The sequence below is a fragment of the Balaenoptera borealis genome (assembly GCF_965194805.1).
Source record: "Balaenoptera borealis genome assembly, chromosome: 18".
In the NCBI taxonomy this organism is placed as follows: Eukaryota; Metazoa; Chordata; class Mammalia; order Artiodactyla; family Balaenopteridae; genus Balaenoptera; species Balaenoptera borealis.
In genome coordinates, this window is record NC_138877.1 from 77,134,865 (window position 1) to 77,158,186 (window position 23,322).

Here is a 23,322-nt window from a genome sequence, read left to right on the forward strand (position 1 = left end):
GAAGCCAGTGACCCTCAGAGCCCGCGATTTTACCAGGCCCAGAGCGTACGTGTTAAACGATGCTGCCGGTGCATTTACAAGAACGGTATTTGTCCCGCCTTCCAGCTGGCGGAGCTTCTTCACACCTATTGTTGCCTTTCAATCTCACTACAAGCCGAAAGGCAGGTAATTTTTATTATTTTCTTTTCACAAAGGAGGAAAGCCAAGGCTCGCCCGTTTGGACAGCTTGTCCACAGTCAGAGAGGCAGGAGTTCCTTCCGCTGGGTCTCGGCCCCTAGACGCTGCTGCCCTGAGTCTACACAGCGGGAACACACCCAGCGTGGTGTGTGGCCAGCGAATCGGTATTAAGAGGTGGAAAGTTCCAGGACTGGAACAGAACTCCATTTACTTCATTTTTTTGATGAAACGAAAGCTCTCATGTCAAATTAAACGCTTAAAACCTCTTCATGAATTAAAGGGCTTTGACACACACAGATGATTAAAAATAAAGGCAGTATTTTGAGGGCCTGAAAGAGCATTCAAAGCACCCCAATTTAAGCACCGACGGGCCGTATGAAGCAGAAGGTGGACATTATGTCACAGCGCCCCTCTGGCATCCCTGAAGGCAACAACTTCCAGATGAGGACCAGGTGGCGGTAAGCGGGCAGTGGTGGCTTATCCACATGGCCCTGCGGTGAAATCTGCAAACTGGAGGGAACTCAGTCCAAGGGATTTTGAAAAAGCTCAGTATTTCAAATCGTCAACCAAATCCTTAATTCCAGTTCCATTCGGCACTTACTAGCTCGTGAGCCAGTGTTTGAGGCGATCTACATACTGCGGTCACTGACTCACTGTCACACCCAGTGCGGGTCATCAGGGGAGGGCGGGGGTGTGTCACATAAAGGCCATGTGCTCCACGTCAGCCTCACGGGGCAGGGACACCCCCTCGGGTCAGGCGTTCCTCAGGAGGAACCTTCCCCAGCATCACCGAGGCACAGCTGCCAGCGTGCACCCCGGCCCATCCCCAAGGCAAGGGCAAGGGCTGTGTGTCGGCAAAGGTGCATCTCCTGGCCGTGGCCTTTTTCCCAGGTAGGACAGATGCCTTCTGGCAATTTCACTTCCCTTCCTTATAATCAGAACAGGAGAGGATCTAACCAACAGTCGCCTGTACTTGCTGAGCGGAAGTGCATGTATCAGCAAGCGGCAGAGGGGTGTTTGGGGGCAAAGAGAACCCTGACGTCACACTAGTCCCGGGGTCCCCAACCAGGGCCCTCTGCCCCACGGTGACACCGGGTGACGTCCGGAGACGTTTCTGGCGGTCACACTGGGCATGCGCGTCGGGGTGCTCCTTTGGCACCTGTGGGTCGGGGCCACGCAGGAGGCTGCGTAAGACCCCACAGTATTCAGGGCAGCCCCAACACGAGGAATTACTGGACCCGAATGGCAGTGTCACTGAGGCTGAGAAAGGCTGCCGTCCACCCTGCTGGGGGCTGTTAGGTCACTCAGGACAGTGGCTCCCAAACAGCTTTCTCCTTCCACTCGTGATACGACACACGTCGTACCTGAGACCCAGGACACACACAGGCAAGAGCCCACTCACAAAGCAGGAACAAATGATTCTCCCCAAAATAGGCACGACCGCGTGCTACCCCGTGTACTTTGGTACTTTCTATCTGATGCTGTTTCATTCAAACACAAAACACGCTGACCCAACATACCCTGTGAGATTAACAGCCCACAATTTATGCGTCCAGTTAATCACAAGGACGGGGAAACAGCAGTGCAGAGAGCACTCAGTGCCCACCTTTTGGCCGGGCGGACCCGGGTTGCCGGGTAAGCCATTGAAGCCTTGGCGACCGGGATTTCCAGGAGGTCCGGTGTCTCCAGGTAAACCGTCAACACCTGTTTGGAAGAGTCAAAAAAAATCACTCATGTAAAACTACCATTCCCTACTTTCTCCACTTCTTTCACACCTGCTCAGATGAACCTGAACAGATTTGAGGGCGCCAACAAGGAAGATGAGACCATCCTGGTCCAGGGGTAGCCTGGGGGCAGGGAGCATTCGCAGCGCCGGACGCCCCTTCCTCTCTCTCCCTCACACCCGCCCCCTCCCTTCCTTTTCTTCTACGCACTTAGAACTTTTCTCTCCTATCCACTCCCCTCAAACGAACCAAACCAAACCAAACCAAACCAAACCAAGCCAGCATTTGCAGACTGGGAATGGCAATTTAGACTCTGGCAACTCCGAGTGTGGTCTGGAACGTCCCTGTCGCCTGGTTAGAAATCCAGCCGGGATATCCCCACGCAGACCCACATCTTAACAAGACCCTTCGTGATTCCCGGACACGTTCGAGTTTGAGAAGCACCACTTTAGACCACCTGTTCTCCAACTGCATCACGCTGGAGGCACGTGGGGACATTTAGAGACTGGGTCCCGCCTCTGATGGGCTTTCTGACAGCTGCCCACGTGGCTATCAATGGCAGCAAAGTGTGAGAGCCGCTGGGCTAGGCTCTCTCTGTGTGATGGAAGGTTGGGGACACGCAGTGACCTGCAAGTTTGCAGAAACACAAACCTGAATCGCCCGTGGTGTAGGGCTGCTGTCTCGAGGGGCCTGACAGACAGTGCACATAAGTCCAGGCAGCTTCGTGCGATGTGGGCAAAGGCTCTCTGATTAGGGAGGCCTTCCTCAGCTAAATTCTACCTGCCGTGATGGCAGCGGTCTGGTTCTCCCGTGGGACGTGCCCGAGGCCTGAGCACTGCCCCTGTGACGCTGGAGGGTCACTGGGGGGCCTTCTGCCCCGTGAGCCTGGCAGAAGTGGCCATGAGCGTGGTGGGCATCACGCGGCTCCCGGGGAAACAGGCCGCTGTCTCCCGTCCCTGAGCGCGAAGGCCTGCAACCTTGAGAGCGGGCGCGATGCAGAGCCTTAGACAAGAAGCCCGGAGGCTGGACAAGTCTTTAAACTAAGTTTTGGTGAAACGGCGGTAAAACTGGGGTCGGGATGCCGGCCCAAAGGGAAAGGACAGGCCCCTCACTGCTCACAGCCCTTCTGGGCTCTGGACCAAAGTCCCTAACGGCCAGTCTGCACATCAGTTTCCCTGAAGGACTAAGAAAGCAGCAAAAAGGGTGAAACGGTCCTCTTTACTTCCTTACAATTTTCAGAAAGAAGTACTGGCTCTGGAACGTCCATGCGTGTGAGGGCCTCTCCCCCAAGAGCAAGGCCCCTCCTCATTTTCACCGCACCATCCCCCTGACCTTCCCCCGCCTTCCAGACCAGCCTGGTCCAGGCCCCGGCGGGCTGTGTGCTCCCTTCACGGATGAGAGAGAGACCCCCTTGAGGGTAGGTTTAGGCAAACGTGGCATCTGCCAGCTCCCTGGGCAGCTTGGGGTCCTTAAGGTCCCAACCCCTTCCCACCAAACCACTCGGCCGGGAGCCCACGTCACTCAACACCTCGGTGACCAGAATCTCCAGCCTGCACACCGCGCAGCTCTTCCGCTAACTCGCACATGGTGTGTTTACGTCCACCGCCTCTTTTCTCCTAGAATTCACGTGAGGACGAGCGGAGAGACCACAGCCCTTGGTGCTAACCAGCTGGGGACGGGCGCCACCGTCGGGGCCCACGCGGGCAGTGGCCAGAGCAGCGGCCCACCCAAGGCTGCCTTGTCCTGCGGGTTTACCTTTGGGGCCGGGAGGCCCTGGAAAGCCAATCCCAGGCTGGCCGACTGAACCCTTCTCTCCAGAGAGACCCGGCCTTCCCGGGGTTCCAGGAAAACCTCGGTCACCTGCGGTGAGAAAGACCAATGGTCAGCGTGAGAAAAACGTGAGCACATTTCCCCCACCCCAAGCCTCCAGATGAACGAGACTCTGAGTACCTTGGGGCCCTTGGTAACCGGGGGACCCCGGAAGTCCTGCGGCTCCAGGGGGACCGGGTAAGGGCATGACTTTTCCTTCTTCACCCTTGGGACCTGGGGAAAAAGAGCAAGGGCACAGCGTGAGGGCTGCTGCATCACATCCTTGTCTGCACGCCTCCATCCCTTCCTTCTCCTTTTCTGGACTCTCTCACAGAGAGCTCCTCTTCTCCCAAAATGACCTAGACGTTTGTTTGACACAAGAATTCTTTAAGCGTCCAAAACAAGAGTCACGAAAAGCTAAAAACTCTACAACAATAAACAGTGAGATGACCCTGGGTATCAATTAATCTGTCTCAAAAAGTCAAAGCCTTTTCACCGTTCTTTCTCAGTTTCTCAGACAGGATTGGTTGTAAGTTGCTCTGATGCCCACATCTGGTGGGAAGTTATCTTCACGACGTGCCCCGTGGGTGATATCGTTACCCTAACGGTGAGCTGGACGGTTCTGTGGTATCTCCAGCCCAGAAAAGCCACCTTTTCCATCTCCAAACTGGGAGGTGCAGGCACAGCCCCGGGTGCCCGTGCCTACGAGATCCACTGGGTGTCAGGATTGAGCTGTTACGAAAGGACCAAAGGGCTCATCTCCACTGAACCTTCACATACCTTAAAGAACTCAGGATCTGAAGGGCCTCCCAGGGACAGCCAACACTCGCTTTAGCTAGACTGTGGGAAGCACCAGGGCCTGACCCCAACACATCTTTGCTATCAGCTCCAGCCCTGGGAACAGGGCTTTTATGACCATCAGACTAAACACAGCTCTGGCAGATCAAAGAAGTCGGGTTTCTAATCCCAAAGCTGCCTGGGTCTGGATGGCCAAGGAACCCTCCAGAATGTGGACAACTGACCGACAGCACTTTCAGCATTGCCTCTTTCGGGAACCCTCTTCCCATCCCGTCAAGAGGTATCTGTTTGTGTCCCACTGGCTTTTCTGATGGTAGTTTCTGGCCGAGAAAAAAAAAACCTGACTCCTTTTTACACGCTGCAAGTGTTCAGATTCCGGAAGCAGGAAGAACACTTGAGATGGCGATTTGGGAATTAGGAGTGTGGGGTTAGTGACCAGAGGCCCCTTTCCGAGACCCGGGGTGTTTCTCAGTCAAACCCAGCATTTTCCTGCCCTGAAAGGAGTCGTAAGAGAGACGTTCCTGGGTTCCTTGCTAATCAAAGAGCAATCATCAATGGAGTCCTCACTTGGTGAGTAACCAACGATCACCCAACGATGACGATAACAGTAACCCATCCAGCAAGGCGCTGTACTTGGACCTCCGTCAGAGGCTGCTGATGTGTCCTGCACTACGAAGCTGACGAACCCTACACTGGGTCTTCATAAGGAAATAACAGTTCCCTGTGGGGACAGGAACTGACGAAACTTGGGCTGGATACATGGCTCGGGACAGAATCGGCAAACGTGTGAGAGCAAGAAGGCCAGGCTGTAATCGCTGCTGAGTCTCTCCTGTTGGAAACCTTGTTCTTCCAGCTTCTTAGTTACTAGGCTTCTCCAGGCTTACTGGCCACACACCTTTAACCACCCCAAATCACCTTTCATTCATTTCTACAACTCTTAAGCCATCTTAGTCACAGCACACGTCCTTCTGTCCTCTGTGTCCAGGCCGTTCCTGGCCTCTTCTCCTCCAGGTTTCCTAGGCAATGATGTAAATGTTCCATTTCTTCCCGGAATCATATTCAACTAAGAAGTCACTGACAGCCTACTGTGTGCGGGGCCCGGGGACCCCCTTTCACTTCCGTCCCTGAAGATAAGCCCGTCGTGAGGACGCAGTGGAGCGCGTCCGTGGGAAACCCTCACACAGCCCCCTCCCACGTTCTCCACCAAAGCCCGGGCGGTGGGCTCCAGGAGGGTGGGCGGCCTCTGACTTGCTTCCTCTCTGGTCGCTTAGCTCAGCGTGTGGCACACAGAACCACGTGGAAAAACAGTCAACAAACGGCTGGAACTACCCCGAAATTCGACAGCCAAGTCAAAGCAGCTGTGGATCAGTCACTGAGCGTGTGCACCTCAGCGGAGGGGTGAAGAGTAAGTATGTGGCTTGGGATACACAGAAGCCAAAAGGGACCGCTCATCGGCGAGAAACAGAAGACAGGCTCAGGCTGGCATCACTTCCACATCCACACAGAAGGCTGACCTTCTCTGCTGCATATGGCGTACTTATTTATAAGGAAATTACCTATACCTTCAAGTTCCTGTTATCCAGACCCTCCACGCCACTGGCCCATCTCATAAAGGAAGGAACGAGATACAGAAACGCTAAGGAAAGGTTGCTCAGGTCTCATCCCCCCTCCTGGCAGAAGTGAAACCAGACCCACGTCCCCATGTCACTGAGCCCAGGGCTTCTGGCATCTGCGTGTGGCACTTGAGGTCCTCAGGCCTCACCTGGCAGGCCTGGGGACCCGGGGTTTCCCGGAAAGCCCATCTGTCCTTTGTCACCAATGGGGCCAATAGGGCCAAACCCTGGAGGCCCAGGAGGGCCGACGTCACCACGGCTGCCGGGGAATCCAACTCCTCCCGGGGGGCCACGTTCTCCTTTTAATCCTACTGAACCCTGAAGCGAAAAGAGAAAAAGACGAGTTAGCAGACATACCAGCACTCCGATCTGCGTCGCATTTTTCCACCATCCATGGTAAAAAAGTGCCAGAGTTTAACTAGCTGTGCTACTTATTAACTTCAACCCGTCTGCAAAGGTCACCTTGTAGTTAATAAATGAAACCGGCATTCTCTCCTCTAAGCTGAGCAATCGCCCTCCCAACCCAGACATAAGGAGACGCTCCAAAGGGGAAGGCACTTATATCTGGAATCTTCTTTGAAAGGGTGACTTGAACACCGCTAACTTTAAAATTCACCTCCCGTCCGACATATGGAGGTCTTTTCAGTTCCCCCAGATCCATCAGAAGACACTGACCCCTTATCACCTAATCGTTCAGGTCAAGGCTATCACACTTAGGTTTACAGACTACAGTTTTCCAGTGAACGTGAGACAGGTTCGCTTACGACAAGGACCCCCGCGGTGAAACCAGGTCGACGCGATACCAGTCACTCCTTCCTCCACTCTCTGCACATCCATCATCGGTCAGGCGCACCTTCGAAGCCTGGGAATCAACATACCGGGGAGCCTTTGGGGCCGGGCAGACCCGGATGGCCGTCTCTTCCGGGAGGGCCTCCTCTGCCTGGCGTGCCGGGCTGGCCTGGGAAACCTGGGTCTCCTTTGTCGCCCTTGAGTCGCATGTCGAAGTAAATCTCGCCAGGCTCGCCCTTGGCTCCTGGCTGGCCCATCAGCCCGGGCACACCTTGCGGTCCCTGCGAGAACAAAGTCTTATGAGGCCACCACCGAAGACGCCCATCCACAGAGCAAACCGGCAACAAGGAAATCAGGACTCCACCTTGAAAAGTGGGGACGGGTTTAGAGCTCCCCGTTCCCTGTGTAGGAGCAAAAAAGAGCCAGCAGCTCTGTGACAAAGCCCTGAGCTGACCTCACTGCTGTGCGGCCCTTAAAGAGCCTCTAGTAATGGAGATGGGGACAGGGCGGGGGAGTGAAGGAGAAGCGCTGGGCCCAGCCCGTAGATCAGTCCTTAGGTAGCTTTCTTGTCTCTTACAACTGCTGACATTCCCAAGAACAGCTCAGCTACGGCTGGAAGGGGCTGGATGTTCGATTCCCGGGCCCAGGAACCAGAGATGGAGGCTGAGAACAGCCACGTTTCCTAAGTCTGGTCGGTGCTGAAATCACACAGCTCGCCTCTCACGCGCACAGCCCTAATCCCGGAAGAGATAAGGAGGCCCAGAGCACCCGGAAAGAGGCAAGTCGGGGAAGGGAGCACCAGGGCAGCTCTGCAACTGGGCTTTTGAGCCGTCAGCAGAATAGAATTAACTTTCCCAAGAGACACACACTGGAACACTTCTCAGTTCCTGGAAAGGGGGGTCTTCAAGGAACGCCCACCCCCTGGATGGTTCCTCCGCCAGCTCCCCTTGAGAGTGGGGTTCACCAGGAAGAGGCCCAAGGCTTTAAACAACTGCCTCAGTTACCTGTTCTCTGAGAGAGGGATCTCCTCAACCTCCCCACTCACTTGGCAGAATTTAAACTCTTGCAGAATTCATGTGGTTTGAATTCCTTTTTGTAAACTCCCTTTGAAATGGTTCTTGGATGTAGGTGAACCGCAGTGCGTGCACACACGCGTACACACACACACACACACACCCCTCTGTGTGTACCTGTAACATGTACTCCTCAAAGTACTGGACACAGCTGGTCGGAGCTGGCCCTGAGCTGGAAGTGCCCCTTGTCACAGAGGACACTTCACTCAGATCTACTCGGGGAAGGAAGGGGAAAGATACCCAATCTATCGTATTTACTCTAGTCCCACTATCTCCACCAGCCACCCGCCAGGAAGTCTAGCAGAGGACATGGAAAATTCATTATTTGGTTGAAAGCTGCTGTGGTATTTTGTAGCTTTTTCTCTCTAGTTAACATTAGCTCCTGTGCCTCCCTAAGGCCCAGCTAATCTTGGAAGCCCTTCCGGATAGGCCCAGGTGGCCTTCTCCCCTGTTTCCTCCGTGTCCTGTATGGTCCTCTTTGCTCTGTTAGGGACATTTGTTTGCCTTCTGTCTCTCCACTAGCCTTTCAGGGCTGTGAGGGCAGGACCAAGGCTTCCTGTCTTTGTGCCCTTAATGTCTACAAGAGGGAGGTACCGGAGGACGTGTATGTTGAACCAGCAATGTTCACCAATAAAAAGTAAAGGCCAACGTAAGAAATTACAACCAGTGCATATTTTTCTCAAACCGGAAGCACCCCTTATGTTATTTTATGTTGATTATTCACAGCTTAGAAGTATGGTATTTTCTAATACTATGAGCACAGGGTGAGAAAAATACAAGTTTTTATTTTCATACGGATGACCGTGTCAGCCATCGTTCTATTTAAGGGAGAAATCTAGGACTTCTTTGAAAATTGACATTTACAACCCTAGGACATCTCATGTGGATTCTTTGCTAATCCTAAGTGATTCAAGGGTCTTTTGATGCACATCCCTTAGGATAAATGTCGAAGAATCAGCCGCTGTCTTGGAAGTTTAGCATTGGCTACATAAATTGAAGAAGATCTGACAACTTGTGCAGTCTGCTTCTAGAAAGTGGTGCCACCATGGGAAAAGCTGGGAGAAGTTCGTTTCAATTAACACAGGTCACTCCCAGTGACCCCAGACCTGCTTGGGGGCTGGGCTTCGTCATCTCAGCCTGGAGCCCGCCTCTTGTGGTCTGTCCTCCTTTCCCCAATTCAAACCCTCAGCTTTCAGAGGACATGTCCCAGAAACGCTACCTAAATCAAATGCAGAATCAGAGCTTTCTTCATTGGAATCTACTTTCCAGTTTGCTCCGCTGGTTGGCGGAGCCTAATCTTTTAGCCTCCAGCCAAATTCGAAATAAGGGTACCACATTTTTGAGCTAGTTAAACCACGGAGCTATGATATAGCATCTAATAAAAGGAAAATTATTATCTTCTCTTAGGTTATTTACCCACAGAACAATTTTTAGAAGTGTTTTCCCTCTGCACCAAGAAAGATGCTCCCTGGATGGGCAAGGCATGGGGATTCGCATTTTTGTTGGACATTTTCTTTGTTTTTTTCTTTATCGTGACTTCTCCTCAACCATCCTCCTTCCTCTTTTCTCATTTATATTGGATTTGGGGCTGGCGGCAGGGGAGGGGCGGGTGTCTGCACTGGGTTCCAGGCAGAGTGGAGGCAGGAAGTATTCCAGGAAGGCCGAGTAGATAAAGACCGTGCCCAGACTATGTCTGTTGCCTTCAAAGTTGTTCCCACTTTGATCACCACCACAGTCAGCGTTCCCAGCTTTGTGAACTTCCAACTTATTTAGAAATATGTTAAACAAGTGCGACTTCTAACTTAGCTCCCCAGGCACCGGGGAAGTTCTGGAAAGCAGAAGCCCATGACTTAACTTCAAAAGGAGAAAACTATTGCTGGATTCCAGCTGTTTCATTCCTATTTCAACTCACTTTTGCCCTGACCTGCTTTTACAGACCCTTCCAGAAATATCTTCTTAAATTACAAATGTTAAAGACCTACAACCAAAAAAGAATAATGCTAAAGATTTGACTTTCTTTCCATTTACGACAAAAGAAAAGGAAAAAGAAAAAAAGGAATGAAAGAAATTGTAGAAACTGGTTAATGCTTAACAGAACTGAGAAGCACAAAGAAAATACTAGAACAAAGCCCAAAGCCTTAAAAGCTTTAGAAATAGAGCTGATTACATGCACAAAAAAATAACGTCCTTCAATATTTAAGATTATTACTATAATCTGCTATTCAATGGCTTCTTTTAAAACAACGTAGAAAGGTTAAGAAAATGGTGTTCTGTCTAACTGAAAGGTTTCATGTCCTTGTGATCGAGATATTTCATCTATAGATTTGAAAAAGTGTCTTTGCAATAGGTGTTGGTGATAGGACTTTTCAAATTCTGTACCTGTAAGAAGAAGAAAGGAATCATTCAAATTCCTAGAGGAAAATCAGCCAGTGCTCCTTCACTGCCATAGACACCGTCAGCGCTGAACTTATTCACTGACAAGCTTTAGATTATCTGGTGTGAGACTGGATGATGGTGTAAAAAGACAACTCAACAGTGTGGCTGTTAAGAGGTGACTCTTGGTGGCACCAGAGACCCTGCGGGAAAGTGACCACCAGCACTCGGTCATGCCTGGAAACAGGTAAGCGGCAACTGAATTCTGACCAGGTGAGAAGAAAGGCAAGTTGGGGTGCAGGTTCTGGATGCAATGGTCCTACTCATCCTCAGGTCAATCAGTCAGGAGAGACACGGGGAGTAATTCTAACTGCTCGACAAAGTGATCCTTTACCAGCTCCCAAATAAAGCAGGAGTCCATGTGCAAATGCAACGATACGTGCCTTTGCTGGTTTGCTCGGTGGCAACTTCTAATATGTCTAGGAACTCAGACAGGTTTACTTACAGGCAATCCTTCAAGACCATCCCTGCCGGGTAAACCTCTGTCGCCCTTGGCCCCTGGCTGTCCTGGGAAACCTTTCGCAAGAGACAGAGGAAAGATTCAGCACATTGTTGATGAGACACTTTCAAAGAGCTGAAAACATTTTTACCTTTTCACGATTCAAAAGTACAAAGATCTTCATACTAAGTGCATGATGTTTGAAGCATCTCGAGACAGTAATAACAAAAATGCCCAAAATGGGCTCAGAAGGGGGAAGAGGGACCCCCAAATGCACACGAGTAACACTGATGCGGAATGGCTACAAACCCCCGCCCGCAAGCCCAGGGGCCACTTAAACCAAAGCAGGCAGGTAACCTTCTCTGAGATAAGGAAATTTGCAGAGCTGTGTGAACCATATGCTGCTATCCTTTGACTAGGAAATCTTTCTGACGCTGAATTTGTAAGTCATCTTGATAATTTTCAACAAAATGGACAAATCCTAGAACTGTGGCTTCACATTCTCATCTCGTGCTTTAGTGTTGATGGAGAAAATCAGGTCAGGGAGTAAGATATGCTTCACTGTGAAGGTTCCAACCCATCGAAGCAAATTCTGACCTGGTCCCTTTCACATTTGGGGCCTTACCTATTTCTCCGGGGGGTCCCTGTGGCCCTGGGGGCCCACGAAGTCCTGTTGAGTCACAGATGAGGCAACTATCTCCTTTTTGACCTAAACAAGGAGACACGGGGTATTATACAGAACAGGTGAGCAGAGTCCCCTGAAGCATAGGGACAGCACAGGAGAGGGAAGAGGAGGCCACCGTTTACCCAACAGCTGCTCCAGATGCGTCCACCTGCCAGTGGCCGTGTGTCCCTGACACGGGGCCCACCCTCCGCCCTCTGCACACATCACAGGTAACCACGGGTGCCCTTCTAAGGAATCCCATCCTCTGCCCTGCCAAGGCACAGGCCCTGCCTCACTAAAAAGTGATCCAGAACTCCGTTTTCCCATCAGCCTGAGATGACTCGACTCTATCATTTTGTCTCTAATTCTAAAACTTCCCATCATCTTTCTCTTTGATTTTGTATTTTTTAGCCAACTGCACATATAACTCCTGGACTTTAAACCTATGTTCCAGGCTGACAAATGACAGATGGGAGTAAGAAGGCACAAAATCCAGGGCAAAGACCTGACCTGACATGGAGGACCCAAGAGGAGAGGGACCCCAGCACATGAAAATGGGAGGAAATGCCTTTCTTTGGAAACTCTAACCTCTTACATCTTGATTTTCAAACTAAGCTAAAAGGCCTTCGAGTGTCTTAGATGTGCGTGTGTCCTGAACCTTGAATGTCAGGTTTCTAGGCACAGATAAGGCCAACAGAGAGCAGAGCACACGTGGAGAAGCTGTCACTCAGCAGTCACAGAGGCTGGGCTGTGTGCCCCTCGTCCCCTCACCCTGACCGGCACCCCAGCCCCAGGCACACCCCACACCAGGCCCCAGTGTCAGGATCAAGGGCAGAACAGGAGCGCATCGGTGGGAGGGATGCACTGTTAGTTGCCCAGTAACCCAGCCAAGCCGCAGGTGCTATGGGATCCGTGGGCGTCTGTCCTGAGGCTGGAAGTGGACGGCGGGGAGACCTCGCACTGCAGTCTGGGCAGGCTGACGGCTCCACCGCAGGGGCGTGAAGGCACAGGAAGAAAGAGGCTCCTCTTAGGAGCCGGGGGACGGATGAACACACGTCTCAGTACAAAGAACCTTCCGACCATTGGCTCCGTCACAAAATGGAACAGCCCACCTCAGAAAGTGCTAAGCAACTGGTCACTAGGGAGATTCATGAAAAACAAATGACACGCCAGCTGGTGGCACAATCCTCCCCGCTTGAATTCTAAGATCGCTTTCATCTAAGGTTCTGCAACTTACACGGCTGTCAAAATTCTAAGACATTTTCCATGCATTTGAGCTTCAGACTTTTGAAGAGCAAAAACTCTTTGCGATCCAAAGCCAGAAAAGGAACCCACAGGGATCAGTTTTGGGGGGCCGCCCTCTCTTTGTTCTACTCTCTGGGTATTAAGAGACATATACTGAATAAACACTGGAACATCCTTTGTTTACTCCACTCTAAGACGGGACTGTTTGTGCAGTGATAATCCATCGTTCTCAAGATTGTGAAGGATTATGATGAGTCCCGCGTTGGCATTGCAGACGACACTTGAAAAGTTTAAGATAAAACTCAGAGCCAAGGGTGGAGGTGGCTGATTCATCAGCGCAGATCTGCTCACACTGATTACAGAAACGGGGATTGAGGGGTGGTGAGCATTCTGTATACACACTTGTGATCCGGCTTCAAGGAAAGACGTGCATTCTCGGAGAATGCAATCTCTGACTCTGAACCGAAGGATCGCAGGAAGGTATCAATCTGAGAATTTAATCTGCTGACCTCACAGAGGGTAAAGAACAGGGAATCTGACTTCAGGGCCCGTCTCCCCGTTGTCTCCCAGGTGATAACTGTCTCTTCAACGCCCAACAATCTCAGCAGAGCTGTCAGGAGACACGTCTTAGGCATGGACTTTGAGGAGAGCTTCAAATAATGGAAGAAGATACCCATGTCCACCCAAAGCCAGTAAGTATGTAGAAATGTATCACACGCCCAAGCACAATCAACATTTTTTTTAAAAATTAAATCTCTTACCTTTTTCTCCAACTTCGCCTGTCAACCCCGGCTGCCCCGGACTTCCGGGAGGACCCTGGTCACCTGGCGGCCCGGGCTGGCATTCCACAATTCCATCTGCAATGGATGTTTAACAATTAGAGGATCACTCCCACCAAACAGAAGCTAGGTGTTTTCACCCTCTCTTGATTCAATCTATTACAAAACCAAACTTTATTTAGGTTATTTGGCAATAACCTTTGGCAAGGTTATTTAGGTTTATTAGAAATCCAGCTGTGGTCTGCTTTGAAACAATCCTAGTACGTTAACTTGTAAAACATGACCAGTGCACACAGCATCCATCCACGCCCCGTCACAAGCTGTCGATGCTAAAATTTCTATTTTACAATTCTAACGCTTATTCCAGCACATTAGCCCTGTCCTGAACCTTATTTCATGTTATCTTGCAAGGTACACACCATCTCCCTTACGTCACAGGTTAAGAAACTGAGGCTCAAAAACTTCAATGATTTGTCCATGTCCTACATCTGTGAAGTCAACACAGAGACTTCAGCAACTTTATGCCTTTTTTTCCTCCTGAGCAAACTTACAGCGAAGTACTCATTATCTTAGAGACACAGACTGCCCGTGGGAAGACAACTCTAATTGTTTGTTCCTATTCAATTCTGAGCATTATTGATGTGAAGAAGCATGAAAATGAACTGCAGTGACGCAAACACCATCTGTTGTGGGTTCTAGTAAAAAAAAAAGTATTGTTTTCGAATACACACAGTGATAGAGTTTATATTTCCTTCTCCAGTATCTTTGAAGGAAAGTGACAGAGTGCGTGCTTGAACGTGAGGCTCTGCGGGCACCGGTCACAACCGTAGCCGACATTCACGGCTGCAGCTCCTACCCGCCCCAGCTCACACATCAGCTCCATCGGGAGGGACAGAGGGCGAGAAGCATCCCCAGCCTTTTGGGCTTTTCACAAGGGATGCTGGGGCAACGGTGGGTGTGCTCTCCCCAGACACAAAGGCCTAAAAAAGAGCCCAAACTTCTCCGTTTGATGACTTTGTTTAGAGCTCAGAGGAAAAAGTTTCAAGTGTGTAAGAAATGAAGTCCAGGGGTTTTTTGTTTGCTTGTGGCTGTTTTCCTGGGAGCTTCTCTGAATAAAGCCCAGGCGAGGAGGAACCCTGGGGTGGCCGTATCTCTGCCCTGGGTAGCCTCTGGCTCCAGCCGGCTCCTTGGTGACCCCATCGGTCTTGAACAGAGTGGAGTCGTTTTTATGCTTCAAAAAGCTTCTCTGAATTCCTTGCCTGGGAAGAACTCATTCCCAGCCCTGCAAGCCGAGGTGGCTGGACCCCCCGATGCTGGAAACACAGGTGCGTGAACGCTGACAGACGTAAAATTATTATTTTTCCAGAACACACCTCCCGCCAGCTTCCTCTCCATCAGAATCCCTACACAGCCCTGGTAGGAAGGCAAGTTACCGTCCTCATCAAACTGAATTTTAAATAATTTTAAGTCTAAAGCAAGAATACAGGGATGTGTCTGAGGGGTTCTGAAGGGCAAGTTCAGGTTCGACGTTTACACGGTCTGCTCAGGGAGGCTCGGCCGTCAAGGGCGGGGAGGGCTGCAGCCACACGGGACCAGAGCGCAGGAGCGGACAGGGCTGAAGGCGGCTCCACGCTCCCTGGTGAATGAGCAATCGAAGGGTCCCAAGGTGGCGATTCGTTAAGATGCAGCCCCTTTAACGTGCGCTGTAAATGTGTGTAAAAACCTCACTGATAAATGATCACTCAGCACGCTGTGATTGTGGATCACCTAATTTGCACAGACTGGAAAGGGCAACCCAGAAACCTGGAGGGTACCTATCACAACATAATCAGCCGACACATCCCACAGAATTCACAGCAGGGAGAAGTTCAAGTCTTTCCGTGAGACTTGTTCACATTTCAGAACTGGCAAACTAAGAATATGAAAAAAAGGTTCTAGATCTCCCCACGGTTGGCTCTCTCGCCAGGGTCTTTGCCGATCACTCTTTTTAAAGCTAGAACCCACGCACGGCCCAGACCTCTGTCTTCCCTTCCCGGCTTCCTTTCCTCCTGTATTTGTCACCTCCTGCTACCCCATAATCTACTGATACTTATTTACTTGATTTCTGTCTCAGAATGCATGCCCCAGGAGGACAGGATTGTTTTGTGGGCTTTGTCACAGGTCTTAGGGCAGCGCCTGGCGTATCATAGGCACGCCAATGTTTGTTGAATGAGTAAGTGACCAAGGAATGAATGAATAAGGACCCAAAGGCCCTTCTGACGCCTGCAGCCTTCTCTTGGACACATAGAGAAAAAGTGACTTTGGATTGCATGCCTCGAAGACTTCGATATTTGATCTTCATTCTCCACGTTTCACATCAGAAGGGGAGGAAGTCCCCGTAAGGTCACAGGGGATCCATCCCTCTGGCCCATGAACAACAGGTCCGAGGAAATTCACGCCGCTCCATTCCCAGTGAAGCTTCACATCTGGAATCACTTGGCCCATCCACTCCATATCTGGCCTCCCTACGTAACTTCATCCGTGAGAAGTCCTTTCATGGAGGTGGGTCTGCATTCCAGCAAATAAGCCACCCGGCACCTACAGCGTGGAGACCCCCTTCCCACAACCCACAGAGGACCCGTGCCTCAGACGCTCGGCTGAGCACACGCTGGAGGTCTGAGCTTACGCCCACTGGAACGATTAGTTTAAATCCCCTCAAAGTTTCTTTTATTTTGCATTGCGATTACTTTGGAGCCACAGAGCCCCCTTCACTGAATCAAGAGGTTCCTGTTCCGTGCTCAGCTTTGATGGTGGGCAGACGAGAAAAATCCAGGTAAACTACCGTTCAGATTTGAAGTCACTTACAGACAAAGCAGCCCCTTCTCCGTGTGTGTGTATGTGTGTGTGTGTGTGTGTGTGTGTGTGTCTTAGTACCAGCTTGTGTCTCCAGATGAACAGAATGCGTTCCTTTCCCAGTAAGAACCCTACAACTCAACTGGTTTGCTTTCTAACTTTAGATGCTGGTTAGGTTGGCCCCTATTCCTCTAAACCAGTTTCATTAGTTTATGTTCACTCTTCCTTTCTGCAGTGACTAACTCTGCAAAGACAACTAAGTGAGATACGAACAATTCATAAGTCGCTGGGCACCCAGCCTCTGGCACTACACCTTCCCCAGCCCTGCCCCCCCTCTGTCCTGGACAGGACACCACGCGAAATGGGCCCAGAGGGAACTCACTTGTGTGGCCTGGCTGCCCAGGGGGGCCGGGGGGCCCAGGGGGGCCCGGGAGCCCGTCCCGTCCACCTGGTCCGGGCAAGGACACGCCTGGCAAGCCCTGGTCACCCTTCTCTCCTCTTTCACCGGGGAAGCCGGGGGCACCAGTCAGCCCTGGTATCGGGAAGCCTGAAACCAGAACAGAACTCATGGACACAGCACAACACCAAGGGCCATGCCGACAGCCACACTGGTGATCGTCACTCTGTTCACGGGAAAATGACCATGGCTGAAAGGGGAACTGCTCTGGACAAGTGAGAAACTGTATTAGCTTCTCACCACGTAAATGCTGTTGGGCAAAGGCTCCCTACAAAGTCACTGCAAGGAAAAGGGGCTCGTTGTGTAGACATTAACATCTGTGAATTTCCTTCAGTGCAAATAGTGTCCCCAACAGGTTAGAGAGAGTACTTTCCATTTCTGCTCAGAGAATAAAGAAAGGCGTAAGAAGTGTCCTTAAACAAAGCAGACGTGGTCAGGAGGCAAAGTGGGTGGGAAGTGCGTGGGAAGCAGCTAAAGCGCAGAGTCAGGACAAGGAAGACAGCCCCGGAAAGAGCGCCAAGTCAGGTGGAGATCAGAGCTGAGCACGGGAAGTCGAGTTAAGCCGCTGTGAGTTTGGAGGGGACAAGATCGTAGGGCCCTCTGACAGCCGAGAAGGGTTTTGACCTAGTGCTTGAGACACAACGGTCCAGTAGGCTGCAGGTGAAGTGACTTTGTGCTCTGGAGAGCAGAGAGCTGGCCTCTGGTCCCAGCATCCGGCCGACAGGTGCAGGGGCGTGAAAACAGACGGATGAGGTGACACGGGAAGAGTCAGGGCAGAAGGAGCTCCGAGGAAGGATGGACAGACCCCCAAACCCCAAATGTGAACTTGAGTCCCAGGTGAGAGCTTGTGAGTCGCTGAACCTGCGAGCACAGCACGTAAAAGAACTGGAGGCCATCCGCGGGGGCTCCAGCCCCATCCCTACCCCAGAACTGGTGTGGGAGAAGGAAAGGAAAGATGAAGGATGACCCTCAGAGAGGCAGGGAGGCGGGACCTGAGGCCGAGGGCCTCCGCAGTCAGCAGGGGGTAGGAGCAGACAAGGCCAGAGCAACTTCAAAGACAGTTTCTAAAAACGACGGCTTAAGACACTAACGGGGTCAGATAGGAGGTTTTAGAAAGTAGAACTGCAAATGCTGCCAGGAGACGTGAAGTAACATGCTCACGAGAACAGCTGGAAGGTCCAGCAAGCTTTACAACCAAGGAGAGGAAAGGGGTGGAAAAGAGAGAAAAGGGAGGATTTTAAGGGCAGATGCCAAAATTTTAGCAGAAAGGAGGCACGCAGGGCAGTGAAGGCAGCCTTGAGCCACCACTGCTGCGAATCTTAGACGGTGGGGCTGGGTTGTCCAGGTGTTGTCTGTTCCAGCAAAAACAAAGGAAGGGGTTCTGGGGGGACTTAAGACTTAAGAACTGTCAGGAAGGGAAAAAAGAAACTGACAAAAAAGAATAAGAAATAAAAATTAAAAATAAAAACAGACAAAACCAAAACCTTCAGTAAGAGCTGTGAGCACTTCGTGTGGTGTCAATTCCAGGGCACCCGAGGGTTTCAAGCCGAGCACTTGTTACCTCTGCTCTAGGACCTGGGATTACACGCCTGCAGTGTGTACAGACAGGCATCTGTACATACAGAGAAGTGCAACTCCCAGCCTCTGATCACGCAATCCGTTAGAAATGCAAAACCAGCACAGAACAGCTGCAGACTTAGTAGAAGCTCAGTGACGCAGGAGTCCACCGAGAAGCAAGATGAGAGGTGATTAGATTAGTTAGAAGAGGTTTCAGCCTTGAGTCTGGTCTCAAGCCGAGAAACAAAGGCAATTCCAGACAGGGCAAGGGAGAGCAACGATGCTGGGTGCGGGTGGAGGTCTTCCGAAAGGCTGACGGTGCCCCCAGGAGCAGCCGGAAGGAGGCTGAAAGGCAGGGGGTTAGATCAGAGGCAGGGAGACAGGATAACTTGATGAGAGATGTAAGAAGTCCCACCTGTGAAATACATGTTTATAACTACATGTTAACCTGTCATTTACAAAATAAACGCTGTCCTAGGAGCACACGTTGTTTTCAGAGCTAGAAAAATGTGTAACAAAATTGCTAGCCATTGTATGCAAGTATCTAACTAATGCAGAGGACAAACATGTTCAGGATAGAAACCGCGTAGAAGGTGTACAAATACTCTAAAAAAATAATTTACGGATGCTCACCTGGAGAGCCTGGCGGGCCTTGTATTCCTGGGAAACCTAAACGGAGGAAGAGAGAGTGGGACAAACTGAGCCTGGTTCACTTGTGGTTTATGTTGTGAATTTCTGTGCTCGTGGGTACCCACGGTCCCAGGGACAGGGAGCTCTGAACTTGGGGAGATGCCGCGCCCCTGACACTGCAGAGATGCAGGGAGACGGGCTCTTGGAAACCCAGTGGGATTGCAGAAGATCAACTTGAACAGCACTCGGTCACCACATGGTCCTGCATGGCGCTCAGGTGTTATCAAAATGTGCATGAGTGCAGGACAAAGATGGAAAAAAGAAAGGACGAGAGAGAAGAAGGGAGGAGGGAGAAGGAGGGAAAGAAAGAGGGAAGGACCTTACCTTTGGGGCCTGGCTCCCCTTTCAACCCTGGAGCCCCTGGGTACCCCCGCTCTCCTTTCTCTCCCAAGGGCCCGGTGCCGATAACCTGAATTACAGAAGAAAAGATCATCGCGTGGCATGGCAGGGGACTGTGCTGTATATTACAGCACAGGTGAAGAAATAAACACATTTTTTATTATTTCAAGACATGTGAAAGTAAAGAAGAAATAGTGGTGGAAGAGGAAGGGGAGGGGAGAGGGAGGGGAAGAGAGTGGGGAGGGGAGAGTATTGAAAACATAAAATGGATATCCGGTATTGCCCTCCTTGCAGAGAACTTTGCCAGGCAGCTCTGCTTCCTTTTGTAATAATCTGCTTGGCAGGAGCTTTACCAACGAAGTCAAGTTAGAAACATATTAATTCTGAGGTTTGGGTATGGAATTTCTCAAAGTCCATGCAAGCTGTAAGAAGAATAGTCTTCTTTAAAGAGTATTATCTGAAAAACTGCCTTAAATTTCCTCAGGCAATATGTAACAGGAACACTCAAATTTTTTTTTATTGGAAGAGGTTTTATGCTTCACTTTTTTAAATGGTCAAAAGTGGGGACTTCTTTAAGGTCCTCGTAATATGGGGCAAGAAGAAGCCACTGTGGCCTCATTAAAAAGGAGTGAACCAGTTCACCCCAATTCTGAGTTGCTGAAATTCGAAGACAAGGACCATATCAAATATTGCCTATTACCCTTAAGATGTAATTCTTCTGTAGCAATTACATGATGGGTATTATTAAGGTCTGCTGATGAGGTTAGGGTAAAAAAAGATTATTCAAAGGCAGCTGCTGGATTACAAATATGGGAAATGGAATCATCTATCGTATGACGTATGATGTGTTAAAAGCATAAGGAGGTCCCATAATACTTTGATCTGGTAATCCTATTTCTGGAAATGCAGCCTAAGGAAGGATTACTCAAATCCCTCACCTAACACACACAGACACACACAGGCACGTACAAACATTCACTACCTCGCTGTACCCATGCAAGAGGGCAGCAAACAAGAGAATGGTCATATTTCACTGTTTCCAAAAAGAATTGGGGCAAAATGGTTACAACAATTATCGCACAGCGCTCTGAAAATGACAATTTGAAGATAACTTGAAAACGTGAAGAATGTTCATTTTTAAAAAGAAAAAATGTTACGTACATTGGCTTGCAAGTATATAAAAATATGTATAAGGACAAGGAGTCAAAAGTTATTTGCAAAAAATAAAAAGTGTTTTGCTAAGACAGTCAGATCATGGATGATCTGTTTCTCTGAGTAGCGTTTTCCTTAACAGACCATTATTTTTTTAAGTTTCAAAATGTGTTGCTAATACTCTCATCCATGTGCAACTCTTTTAATTTTAGTGGTCAAAGATATGCAGAAATTGTCCAAATACAATAACGAGTAAATACCAAACGCCACACGATACAAAATATAAATGATTGGTTCAAATTCTGTGCACCCCCTACATTAAAACGTAATTCTAGGAACACTGTGGAGCACGTGGTCTAAGTGACAGGCCAGCCCGTCTCTCTCTTTCCCTCTTTTCAAACGATCTCACAGGCAGCAAATGTCACTGTTACTCACAGTTCCAGGTGGGCCAGGAGGGCCTGCTTCACCTTTGTCTCCCTACAAAAGAAAAATAACTTTACTTGTATTTTTTAATTATGAAGGTTGCCTTGCCAACAGCAGGGTTGAACTTTTTTTTTCCTAGAAAAATAGATTGTGCCCACTGTACACTAACATGATTGTCCTCTCCTTAGAATCTCTCACTGTGATTAGTCTAAAGTGCTCTGCAACTATTACAACCAAAATCCATACATCTCCCCTTGCTTTGCATGTGTGACATCCGAAAATTGAGATTTCTACAAAACATAAATGGAAGGCTAATTATTCACATTACAAAAGAGCTCATGCTTCTCAGAGAACCTCAACAGAATCATTTGCAAGTTGAATTTGTATATGGTGGTTGTCCTTCTTTTTTTTTTTTGGCCATACCTTGCGGCATACAGGGTCTTAGTTCCCCAACCAGGGATCAAAGCCATGCCCCCTGCAGTGGAAGCAAGGAGTCTTAACCACTGGACTGCCCGGGAAATCCCGTACAGTGGTTTTTCAATACAATAAAAAAATAAATGAAATAAAATGATATGAAAGCTTAGTGTGGCTAAAAGTATTTTCTTAAGGAAATCATTTTATTTGAGGATTTTGGTGTAAGACTGTCTAACTCTGCATTGGAAGTCATAATAAAAGGATACTTATGGTTTTTTCTTTCCCCTTAAAATCCAGCATGACTTGAAAATATTGGATGGATAAAATTCTCATCACTTTGAGGCTTAATTTAACCCATATTAGATGAAAAACTCAAAGAAATCAATCCTTTTATATCTAATGTTCTTATATAAGTATCATAACAACACTTTTAAATGTCCTGATACATGCACATTATTTCACAAATGCACATTTTTCCCCTTTTTTTTCTTTTTTTTTTTCCTTTTAAGCTAAGGATTTAAACTCAGGTGTTAAACCAGAATTAGATGTTCTGATTTTTCTAATTTGAATAAAAGAAGAGATTTTAGAAATATCTATGGGAGCTTAAAAAAATCTTAGCTAATATATTCTAAACATATTTACCTTTTACAATCTACAAGAATTGACTTTCTCATAAAGTTACAGTGTTAGAAAAGGATTTCTCCCTTTGTCACTGGCTTCGATAAACCAACCTTGAGGTCCTCTCCCTACTGTTAAAGATGAATGTTTCAAATCCATTTCTCATTTTAGGAGAGATGTACATTACCTAGTCTCATGATTAAAAGAGAAAAATAAACCAACAATGAGTTTTCTCTGAGTATCTGATTGGCAAATATTTTTTAAAGTTTCATAACAAACAGTTGTCAAATGAAAGGGTCCCAGGGTGATGGAAGTGCTATTCTGGGGGCAATTTTATTGAGTATGGCCAAAGCTTCCCCAAAAAAGGGTCAAACATTAACCCCAAAATTATACTTTTTAGGAATTTATGATGGGAGATGATCAGACAAGTGGATAAAGACACTTATAATGAGAAAAATGTGTTAACGATCTACATACCATGCAGTAAAAGGTATGGATATCATAAGCATTGATGTATAACCACATTTACGGATGTTGAAATATATCCTCGTTATGTCATTAAGGGAAAAAGCAGGCTATATCATGCAATACCATTTTTGAAAAATCTCATGTATGTGTGTGTACATGGCACAATTATGAACTCTGACCATTTCTGAGTGGGTAATAGAAAAATCACACAGGCTTTCTTTTCTCCTCTACATGTTTCTGCATTTTCTCTGTTTCATAATCAGGGAAAATTAATCTACTACAAAAAACATAAAAAACTTAAATGAGTGGAACATTTTATATTTTTTTCTTTAAAAATTTATGCACACAAACAGAACCACTAGGTTGTGTTTTTCCTCACATGGAGCATAAATAATTTTTATTCTTTGAGTGCATGGTCCTTTATTCTAGAAAAAACTTCTAGGTTGAACAAAATGAAGGCAAAAATTCAAAGTAGGGTCACCATTTACCTTTAAACCCTCTCGGCCTGGGAGTCCTGGGTACCCCGAATCCCCCGGAAACCCCTAAAATGGAACAGAAAGCAACAGCAATCGTCAGCAACTGAGGGCAACAGGCTTGCTTTTACAAAATCACAGAGAAATACTTACTAGACTCCCTTTTTCTCCTTTTTCACCGTCTTTTCCTGGTTTTCCCTGTACAATAAAGATTTAAATATTAGTAGTGCATAAATAATAATAGTAAACATGCTCCAACACCAAGGGTCTGAATCAAATACAAGTTACTATGTTGTATGAATCCTCTGGGTGAGTTGGCCATGCTACAGTAACACATCATGGAAGATACATTAAAT

At 48.7% G+C, this 23,322-nt stretch overlaps 1 protein-coding gene across 2 annotated transcripts in view; it reads right to left on the reverse strand.

Moving 5' to 3' along the window:
• COL4A1 (collagen type IV alpha 1 chain) overlaps positions 1-23,322 on the reverse strand; it is a 149,282-nt gene that overhangs the window by 24,648 nt on the left and 101,312 nt on the right. For both annotated transcript variants that reach the window (XM_082366216.1, XM_082366215.1), the window contains exons 16-29: positions 23,120-23,164; positions 22,982-23,035; positions 21,006-21,047; positions 19,404-19,488; positions 19,023-19,058; positions 16,758-16,922; positions 13,526-13,621; positions 11,481-11,564; positions 10,862-10,932; positions 7,000-7,191; positions 6,271-6,439; positions 3,852-3,944; positions 3,657-3,761; positions 1,784-1,881 (exon numbers count right to left, since the gene is read on the reverse strand). In XM_082366216.1, coding sequence (XP_082222342.1) covers positions 1,784-1,881; positions 3,657-3,761; positions 3,852-3,944; positions 6,271-6,439; positions 7,000-7,191; positions 10,862-10,932; positions 11,481-11,564; positions 13,526-13,621; positions 16,758-16,922; positions 19,023-19,058; positions 19,404-19,488; positions 21,006-21,047; positions 22,982-23,035; positions 23,120-23,164 — 1,335 coding nt within the window. The remainder of the gene's footprint in view (positions 1-1,783; positions 1,882-3,656; positions 3,762-3,851; positions 3,945-6,270; positions 6,440-6,999; positions 7,192-10,861; positions 10,933-11,480; positions 11,565-13,525; positions 13,622-16,757; positions 16,923-19,022; positions 19,059-19,403; positions 19,489-21,005; positions 21,048-22,981; positions 23,036-23,119; positions 23,165-23,322) is intronic.